General features: G+C 37.2%; 1 protein-coding gene across 1 annotated transcript; it reads left to right on the top strand.

Annotated features, from left to right (window-relative positions):
* Window positions 1-4,501: 4,501 nt before the first annotated feature.
* On the top strand, window positions 4,502-5,392 carry LOC110098160 (uncharacterized mitochondrial protein AtMg00810-like). The gene has a single exon (XM_020824893.1). It carries the CDS (start codon window positions 4,502-4,504, stop codon window positions 5,390-5,392), a length of 891 nt encoding a protein of 296 aa, XP_020680552.1.
* Window positions 5,393-10,755: the final 5,363 nt, after the last annotated feature.

Below are 10,755 nucleotides of genomic sequence, written 5' to 3'. Positions count from 1 at the left end.
TAAAGTAACTTTTTAGTACAAAAATTTATAGTTCAAGAAAATTTTTACTAGAAAGTTGAATATTTATAAAGCAATAAGAAAGATGTCCCAAACAAAGCCTTAATTTGTTGTATAAATATGTATTTATTTTTAATAAAAGATTGAATATGTGTGCTATACATAAATTTATAGAAGTTATATGACACATTTCATGTGTTATATACATTTATATAAATGTGAAATGCAAAGGGTAAGTTATTTATTCATTTTTTTGCTTAACATACATGTGCACAACCTTTAATGTTCTGGTACTGTAATAAGGGCTTAATGCTCTAGTAGTATGCCATCATAAGAAGTCTCAAAGGATCTAAGCAACCTTTTGAGCTTAAACATTCTCTTCTAATGAATCAAATAAGTGAGCTTTTATAGGTTTTAAGATAAGCATTATAGTCCTTAAATGGATTATTCTTTCTTTTATTAATAACACATGACATAAATCATGCCATTTCATGATCCAAATATGATTTAATTGATGTTGCCCTTGCATTGTTCGACCAACCAATTAGGACATGGGTTAACCAAGGCATATGATGGTGGTCAAATGGTGTAATCCTAGTTTAGAAGCTACCATTAAAACTATATAATAAAGGTGTACATGATGATAAAGTTGAGGAGCATCATAAAATTTGTATAAAGAGCTACAAGTTATGATATTATTAAGAAGTAAGAAGTGAATAATAAAAGTTCACAAGGAATGTAGATGATGATGCTATATCATCCACATTCTATAGAAGTTAAAGATGGAGTAAATCAAATCATATGTTACAAATATTAACTTAGAGTTGGTGGAGGTTGGTGTCATATCACATCATGTTTTGAAAAAAACCTTGTTGGAATACCAACATCTTGTAAGGCTTATACTCCTTGGTCACCCATATTTTGATCCAGTGAAATAATTTTTTTCAAGAGTTATTATAAGTCCAAATCACAAACCATCTTCGTCTTAGCATAGATATTGTAGTGTGTTAATTACACAAATTTTTCTATAATTGTTTACATTGATGCAAATCCTTAAGAAATTGATACAAGTCGGTATAATTGAAAGATTTTTGGACCATCAGGTGTCTATTTTGCAAACCGATTTTATCAAATTTTTAAACATGATGACTTATTTTATAAATATTTTTTTATAATTTTTTAAGCTTTGAATTTGAAGATATAAGATAGAAGTTAATGAATTTTTGTGTAATTTGCACTGAATAAATAATTAAGTGTTTTTATTTAAGAATACTATGAATATAAATAATTAATGTGTATTTAAAGAATGTATTGTAGTGTACTGATATTGATCTGATAGAAATAATATACTGATTGATATTAGATATATATAATATGATAATCTCATGTGATACCCACAAGTTCACTAATTTATTGACAGGAGTCATAAGAAATTGGAGATTGATTGAGAGTTATAAGGAGTTGGGACAACCTATTCACATGATTCAAGGAGAGTTATAAAGAGTATACTGATTGCAAGTCATAAGGGGTGACTAATTGGGAGTCATAAGTGCATGAGCAAGATACCCTCATATGAATATCTAATAGAATATTAATTATTGATTATTGATTATTAATACTAATTACTTATTACTGATAATGATTATATTGATTATAATAATACAGATATTGATTACTGTATAGTGATAATGTATGAACACCGATACTGATACACTAATTTTTATCACTGATTGCTATTACAAAGTATAAATATTGATACTACTATTATAATTGATAGAGTGACGAGAATGGTTGAATGATATGATTTAATCAAATTGATTGAAGTATAAAGACATAATGGTTGATGGTAGCTCCTAATTATCTGTTTGTGTGCTAAATTTTCGTTTATCTCTAGGACATAAAATCTTTTTACTCTACCGTCACAAATTTTTTAGCCTGCAACACCCATAATAATACAATAACACTCTTCACCCATCCTTCCTCATATCTATTACAGAGATGCAAGCTTTTGCAGCTCTCGAAATCTAGAAAGACTTTTTTTATAGAAAGCGCTCCATTCTGTTTTGGTTCTTCTCCACATTCTTACATGCAAGAAGTTTCCTATTCTTTTTTAAACTTATATGTCAATATAGAAAGATCCATTGATTTCATCACCACATGTTCTAGCTTCATTTTCTTGAAAATATATTATATCACTATGGGAAATGTTCAAATGAGTAATGCTTACCAATCCATTTTTCACACATAATTAGGAACTTTTATTCGGTCTGGTGAACGTACGCTCCTCTACGTTCGACCACCAATATTTTAGCGCCACGTAGCATGAACAAAAGTTGCCGACCCGATCTGCTGTTTTTTGGGTTCTCGCACGTGCGTTTTTTTAAATCCTTGACGAGCCGAACAACATCCCATTACCTTTTGGATATATTTCAAATACCTAGCATGCAATACCGAGCAAATACCAAGTTGTACCTAGTTTTTTCTAGCAATACCGAGCAAATACCTAGCAATACCGAGCAAATCCCTAGGAATACCGAGCAAATACTGAGTTGTACCGAGTTGTACAGAGTTTTTTCTAGCAATACCGAGCAAATACCTAGCAATACCGAGCAAATCCCTAGCAATACCGAGCAAATACTGAGTTGTACAGAGTTGTACCGAGTTGTAAAAAACTCGGTACAACTCGGTATTTGCATGGTATTGATCTTCACAGAGCGGTATTTCTCATTTTTGCGAAGCAATACCTAGCAAATACCGAGCAATACCGAGAAAATCGCGAACATAGCATTCCCGGGTTCCGCTCCAGGTCAAGTCGTCGGGCCGCACGGTTTAGAGTAAGAGCACGTGGCGACAGGTTATTGGCGGCCGAACGTAGCTCTACGTCCGGTCAGAGGCCGTAATAATTGTTCCATAATTAGAGACAAAATAATCATTATCTTAATTCTGCCCCTCTGATCAGTTTTCTATTTTCTATCACTTTCTTTTTATTGGGGAAAACATGTGATCGAGTGCTTGATTTATTTTCTCCAGTTTCTGTTTAGTGCCCCAGAGCCTCCGAATGCTGGTTTGAGCCACGCATGTTTGATTCAGCCCTTCGGACCTTTCTTCCTTTTGAGTAGGATTTCCTAGTCTATACCCTCGTGCTAATCCCAATTTGGAAAAGATAATGTATGATTCTTAATCGAGAGTTTTCTCGGGCTCCGGCCCGGGATGTAATTAACCACGGGGGCTTGCGCCCGTGGGAAACTTGGCCCCGCAATCTACTTTACCCCACTCGATCTCTCGTATCGGGTGGGGGAAACCCGTGACTAGGTCGTGTATATTGCTACCCATCGGGGTGTGCTGGCGACAGCATCTATCCCCAATGGTTAGTCGTATGCGCGATCCAATCTGCCCTCCCATCGACCCGTTCGTGTCGAGCGTAGAGGCCTACAATCGTTTTGTCCTACGGGATAGTGCGGCCGTACTCTCTGCGTTCGAACCCCCGCGAGCGGTGCTCCTTCGGAGGTCCACAGTTCTGTTCAATGAAAACATTTTTCCATTTAAAGACCAACTGTATAATTCTTCTTCAACCAAATCCACTAATTCAAGAATGTATCTGCCACCGCCTCTGTTGGTTCCTACAAATTCTATCAAATAATGTTCTCCTCATTCCTCTCCATTGGTTTCTACCTCACCGAGTCCTCAGCCGGCTATGACCACTACACCTATTATTTCTCTGCTTCCCATTCAATCTACTGCCACGTCCAGACCAATTCAACACCCGATGCAAACCAGGTTTCAAACTGGAAATCTGAGGCCCAAGAAAGTTTTTGATCTTACTCATCAAATCACTGATTCCGATCCAACATCATATAGTCAGGCTATCAAGCAGGAGCATTGGCGTCAAGCAATGTCAACGGAATTCGAAGCTCTTCAATCACAAGATACTTGGGAATTAATTCCTCCTGCTCCAAATTTAAATGCACTAGTATGTAAATAGATTTTTCGCACCAAAACAAATTCAAATGGAACGATTGCTAGTTATAAAGCTAGATTAGTAGCTCTTGGCTACAATCAAGAATTTGGTATCGACTACACGGACATGTTTAGTCTGGTAGCCAAAATTCCTACACTTCGAATTCTTCTTAGTATTGCTTTACACCGTAATTGGCCTTTACATCAATTAGATATCTCTAATGCTTTTTTACATGGTTCACTTACTGATACGGTTTATATGAAGCAGCCATCTGGCTTTATCGATACGCATAATCCCACTTACATCTATAAATTGAACAAAGCCTTGTATGGCCTGAAACAGGCTCCTCGGAAATGGTTTGAAACCTTCACAAGGTTCTTGCATCAGTTTGGATTTCAAACCAGTAATGCGGATCCCTCCTTGTTAATATACTCTAAAAATAATTCACTAATGTATATCTCAGTGTATGCAGATGATATCATATTAACAGGGAACAACTCATCAAGAAATGTGGAACTGCTGGATAGCTTACATTGTTGATTTAACATGCGCAATTTGGGATCTCTACATCAGTTTTTAGGAATAACTGCCGAGAGAACCTCCACGGGATTGCTGCTACACCAAACGAAGTATGCGGAATCGATCTTGGCACGAGCTGGTATGACAAATTGTAAACCACTGGAAACTCCTTCCAATCCCAAAACCAATGTCTCTACAGAATCACCAACATTTTCAAATCCTACCTTATACCGTCAACTAGTAAGAGCTCTACAATATCTGACACTAACTCGCCCTGATATTGCATATGCTGTAAACCGAGCAAGTCAGGCAATGCACATTCCGACCGAAGTCCAGTTTTCTGCTCTTAAACGCATTCTCAGATATATTCGTGGAACGGTTCATTACGGTCTTCCCTTAACAGGTAACTCTTTAACTCTGACTTCTTATTCTGACTCTGACTGTGCAAGAGATCAACAGGATCGCAAGTCGACAATAGGCTACTGTAATTTTCTAGGCAACTCCCTCATCTCTTGGAGTTTAAAGAAGCAATCTACCATTGCCCGCTCTTCTACTGAAGCTGAATACCGAGCAATAGCTGCAAATACAACAGAAATTATTTGGCTTCGTCGTCTACTTCAAGAACTAGATTGCCCTCAAAATGGATCGACGACTCTGTATTGTGACAACACCTCAACTATCGCATTAGCAAATAATCCGGTTTATCATGCCCGGACAAAACACATTGAAATTGACTGTCATTTTATCCAAGAATGTATTCAAAACAACAGCATTAATGTTCATCACATCTCTACTAAAGATCAGTTAGCAGATTTGTTCACCAAATCTCTACCAAATGCTCGGTTCAAAGAACTAACCAACAAGCTAATTCTTTCGTCTGAAACCATTAGCTTGCGGGGGGATGTTAGTAATAAATAACTCTAGAAGTTTCTGTTATTCAAGATTGTACTTATATTAGTTTCTTTAATCTTGCTTACGTGTTCAACTGTAATTCTCTATTTAAGGACCTTAGTCTGTACTTAGGAAATCAATCAATACAATTCTTATTTTCTCTATTTCGCTCAGCTCCACTTTTCCCGACATGTTGCTTCACAGCCTTATCAGGTTATCATGGTATCAGATTGATTTTTATCTTCTCTGTTTTTTGTTTCAATCCTTTATTTCTTTCCTGTTTTGCATCCATCTGATGTCGAATTCCTCAAACTCCTCCACAAATGCGGATTCTACCGCCCTACCAACTCAACTTATTCCACCTCAACTCATCTTTCTCATGAGTAATCTCAAGAAATTAGTTCCCAAATCTTATACGCCAGATACATATCTGATTTGGCGATCTCAAGTGGAGAAGATTTTAACCTCGAATGGGTTCAAAGGGTTCTTGGATGGATCATCGTCTTGCCCAACGGCATCCACCGTATCACGCGATCTTTGGATTCTTACCGATCAAAATTTAGCAGTCGAACTCTATTCGGTAATTTCTACCTCGATTCTTCCATATGTGCTTTCCTTAAACCACTGTCACGAGATATGGCAAACTCTTGCGAATCGGCTGCAATCAACCACCCGATTGCGTGTCATCCAGCTGAAAAAGGACCTATATCATCTGACCAAAGGTGATAAAATGATGACTGCCTATCTTCTTGGAATCAAATCCAAAGTAGATTCTATCACAGCAGCTGGTTGCCAAATCGATCCAAAAGATGTGATCCTCTATACCCTAAATGGACTTCCCGCGACGTACCAAGCTTTTAAAACTGCAATCATAACGAATCTTCAACCACTCAGTTTGGATGATTTGTACAGTCTTCTTTGCACAGAAGAACAAAATCTTCTTCAAGAAGCTGCAAACAATCTTCAGATATTGGTGTTGTTTTGTTTGAAGTAGACAAATGCACATAATAAAATTTTGATGTATTTGAAATTCACTTATAGGGGTTGTTTAGTTGACTAAAAAGGAATGCAGTGTAAAATGAATGCATGAGATTTTTACTTTTTTGTTTGATTTGTAGTAAAATGAGTGCAATATAAAGTCCATAGAAGATGGTGGTCGGCGACACCGGGTGGTGGTAGCGGTGATGGGTGTTTGATGCCAGCAGGTAGTGGGGGATGGCTGGCGACAGGTTGCGACAGTTGTGGCAGTAGTTGTGTTCGGTGGTCGGCGGCGGTGAACAATGGTGGGCAATGGTGGCGACTACATGTGGTCAGCGGTGGTAGTGGTGATGGCCGACGATGATGGTGGTCGACGACCAATGGTGGCAATTGTGGTCTATGGTCGGCAACGGTCGTGGCAATGGCGGCCGTTGGTTAGTGGCGTGGCGGTGGTAACTAACAGTGGGTGGTGGTAGCCAGTAGTGGTTTGTGGTGGTTTGTGGGGGGCAGTGGTCAACGGAGGCGGCGACGCCCAATGATCATGGTGGGTGGAGGTGGTGATGGAAAAGGCGATGAATTTATGGTGTATTTGGAACTTGCCCAAATTTGAAATTTTTCAAATACATAAAAAATGAACTAGATGATGAATTCCAAATACATCAAAATTTTACATTGCATTTGTTTTAATTAAAACCAAATGCCAATATTCAAACAAATGCATTGTAAAATTTTACACAACATTTGGAATACTTTACACAACTTTTACTTCAACCCAAAGACTTAATTCAATTTTGATGTATTTAGAAATCTTCATAATTAATTAATTTTCAAATACGCTGAAATTCTCTGTCATTGTATTCGCAAGCCACCGCTGCCGGCACTTCGATCCTCTGCTCATCACTAACTAGCCTCCTCCGCCTGCCACTCACTCCCGATCGCCATCACCCCCATTGTTTCTGCCGCCATAGCCACTAATGGCCTCTACCTGACATCGGTCATCACTGCTATCTACCACCTACTAATTTTTTCGACTATCATCATCATTGAGCTTTACAATGCATTCATTTTAATTTAACCAAAATAAAAATCACCTATATTTATTTTATATTCATCCAAATAATTACAAATATTTTTGATATATCAAAATTTCTATTGTACTCTCCATTCAACCAAAATTTAGATCGTTTAACTGGCAAACAAAATCAGACAGCATTAAAATTTTAACTTCTCTTGCAAATTGGGTTATTATTTTTCTGTCACTTTCATCCAGCATAATATAATAAGATTGTCATATCAATAACTACAGCTTTTGTAATATTTTGATTTATCATTTAATCGAATTTAATGCAGATCAAGTAATAAATAATATAAAAATGTGATTTGCAGTTGAAAAACAAAATTTGCAAAATAAAATGGTAAATCTCTGTCTTAATGTCTGTACATATTCGTTTGACTTGATCCCTTCTTGCTTAGTTCAAGTTTATTAAAATGGTAAATCTCTGTCTTAATCTTTTTTTTTGGGAAATCTGTCTTAATCTCTGTCTTAATGTCTGTATCTTTTTTATTTATTTTTGATAGAGACCTAATGAAGAACGAGATGGAGGAACAAAAAAATATGTTCAAAACTTGTTCAAATCATCTTGAGGGAAGAGTTGAATTTTGTTTGAAGATGGTTCAAATACACGCTTAAGCATTTTTTTGAACAAGGTTCAAATCATACTTGACACTGATAAGTGTAAATAATGTGTATTTTACGTGTTATATTTTCAGTGAAAATGTATTCTTTTAGTTATGATGGGCAGGGAAAATATAAAAAATGCATAAAATTATAAATATCATCCAGTGCCGCAACGTTGGACAAATAAACGCCACCACGCCTTCAAAGACAATGTTGGAGCACTACAAAAAGGACATTGCAGATCTAACTTCTCAGTAGGGCAGCATCGTAGCGTCAAAATATCAACTTTACAACGACATGTTCTCTGTCGTCCAGCATCGCAGCGTTATAATATATAACACCTTGGCAGCAAAATCATTCATAAATCACTAAAAGAATCTATCTTATATATTCATATGCATCATCTGTTTATGTATTATCAATACATATAATATTGTCAATAATATTAATGTATTTGTCAATGTCATCAGTGCTATCAATATATGAATGCATCAATGTATTATTTAGCAATACAAGACATCAACTTTAATGTGATGTTTTCAACATCTTTTCCCCCAACTTATTCTTAGTTGGTCATCAACAATATCAATTAGCACTTATCCAATTAATTAATTATCATTACATATGACTTCATTAAATCAACAAAGAGTCATCATTATCTGCTCATCATCATAATCAGTCATCTGTTACATGTTACAATCGGGATAACATCACAAACCATCTTTAAAGGAAAGCTCGTCGGCCCATCCTCCTGTGATGTGTATTATGTTTTAACAGTCAATCCATTGTATAGTATTAACAACCAACTTTTTTTGTTTATGCAAATGCCACAATTAAAATGTAGTAAGAAATAATCGATTTTGTTCATTATAAGAAAATATATATAATTGATATATCATCAAAAAATTATCTTGATCGGCATGAATCTCGAGGCAATATCAAACCGAAAACTTCAAAAATTAAATTCGGGATCACCTGAACTTTGATTTCAGCAAACTTACAGTCAAACTGAGCATCTCAAAAATACAAACCCAACGACACCAAATTCGACTCAATCCGAGCCCAAATGAGTCCAAATCAAGCACCCGAAGTGTTGTTGGAAAATTCGAACCATAATTTGAGTTACCAAACAATTTCCAAACCTAATGTGCTTATGGTCGAATCGAGCGGCTTGACGAGATGAATCCAACGAGCCCAAGATTGTTGAATTCTGACATCATTAAGACCTTCAAATGTCTGATGAATGGTCCATGAGCAAGGGATTCATTATCGGCGGTCCATCCGAACCACTCCACATTTGCCCTTGATCCTCCTCCTATTTATGGGTCATGCCATCCTAAAAAAACTATAAATAGCCCCTCATTTCTCTTGGGGGGGGGGGGGGCTAAAGCCAAGACCCAAGCCAGGAGAAGAAGAGGAGGAGAAGAGAAGATAAGAAGAATGGGAGGGAAGAAACTCCTCCTCGACCACCGCCGCCGGAATTCTGCCCAAGTGATGCCGAAATTCTGTCCGACTTTCATTTGATGCCAGAATTCTGCCCAAGTGACGCCTGAATTATGCCTGACTTCCGCGATATGCAAGAATTCTGCCCAAGTGACGTCGGAATTATGCCCGACTTCCAAATGATGCCGGAATTCCGCCAGACCTCCAAGTGACGCCGGAATTCCGCCTGACCTCCAAGTAACGCCAGAATTCCGCCCAACCTCCAAGTTACGCCAGAGTTTCACCCTACTCCAAATGACGCCAGAGTTCTGCTCGAATACCATCTAACGCCGGAGTTCTCCTCGGTCGCCAACTGACGTCGGACTTCTACCCGACGCCAGACCTCCGCTCGTCGCCAAGTTTCTACCTGATGCCATCCTTCTGACCTTCATCGTCCGTCACCCGCCGACTACGGTCCTTCTGATTTACGTCACTCATCGACTACAGTCCTTCCGATCTCTGTCGCCCATCGACTATGGTCCTTCCGACTTACGTCGTTCGCCGACTACAGTCCTTTATACCAAATGAACACATCAATAGTAATTCTTTGTATTGTCATCATGTAATGTACTCTATAAGATGTATATCAAGCAAAGGCCTCCCCCCAAGGAAGGGACTCATTTGTAACCGACTGCAAATACTAATGTATTCATTCAAACTGGGCTAGGCCCAGTAGATTTTTCCCCCTTTTCAGGAGTTTTTCATGTAAAAATCTTGGTGTCTCATAAATGCCACACATCCTATCTATTTATTTGATTGCGTGCCGGATTTTCGTACAACGCTAAGACGATAAAGTTTATATTTCTCTACCGTCACGAATACTCCAAGACGCAATAATAATAATCAAAATCATTGAAAACTAAAATGAGAATTGAGTTATTTACAACAAATAAAATAAATCTCTAAACAAAATTGATATATGAAAAATCACTGAACAACATTCTCTCTCTTCCCTCTCTCTTCTTTGATAAGGCAAGACGCTGATATTTAGATTTTTCATTTAAAAAAATCAAATTATTACAATCTACCCATCTTAGAAAAATGTCATTCTTGATATTTTCCTTAAAGATTTGGGCACAAAATCAATACCAAAAAAAATTGTGAAAACCATGTGTATACTAATTTTATCAAAGAATGAAATAAATTGATAATACAACGCCATGAACTTACAATCAACTGTTATAGCAAAATAAAGAACAAGAATTGCAGTTACTCTTTCAATATACAAAAGACAAAAAAAAATAAAAAGGGG

Source organism: Dendrobium catenatum, unplaced genomic scaffold (assembly GCF_001605985.2).
Source record: "Dendrobium catenatum unplaced genomic scaffold, ASM160598v2 fragScaff_scaffold_1238, whole genome shotgun sequence".
In the NCBI taxonomy this organism is placed as follows: domain Eukaryota; kingdom Viridiplantae; phylum Streptophyta; class Magnoliopsida; order Asparagales; family Orchidaceae; genus Dendrobium; species Dendrobium catenatum.
Note: the sequence above shows the minus strand (reverse complement) of the source record. Positions and strands in the feature narration are given on the sequence as shown.

Bases quoted from the DNA above. Each gene is read 5' to 3' on its own strand.
- LOC110098160 (XM_020824893.1), top strand. From the start codon at position 4,502: ATGCGCAATTTGGGATCTCTACATCAGTTTTTAGGAATAACTGCCGAG.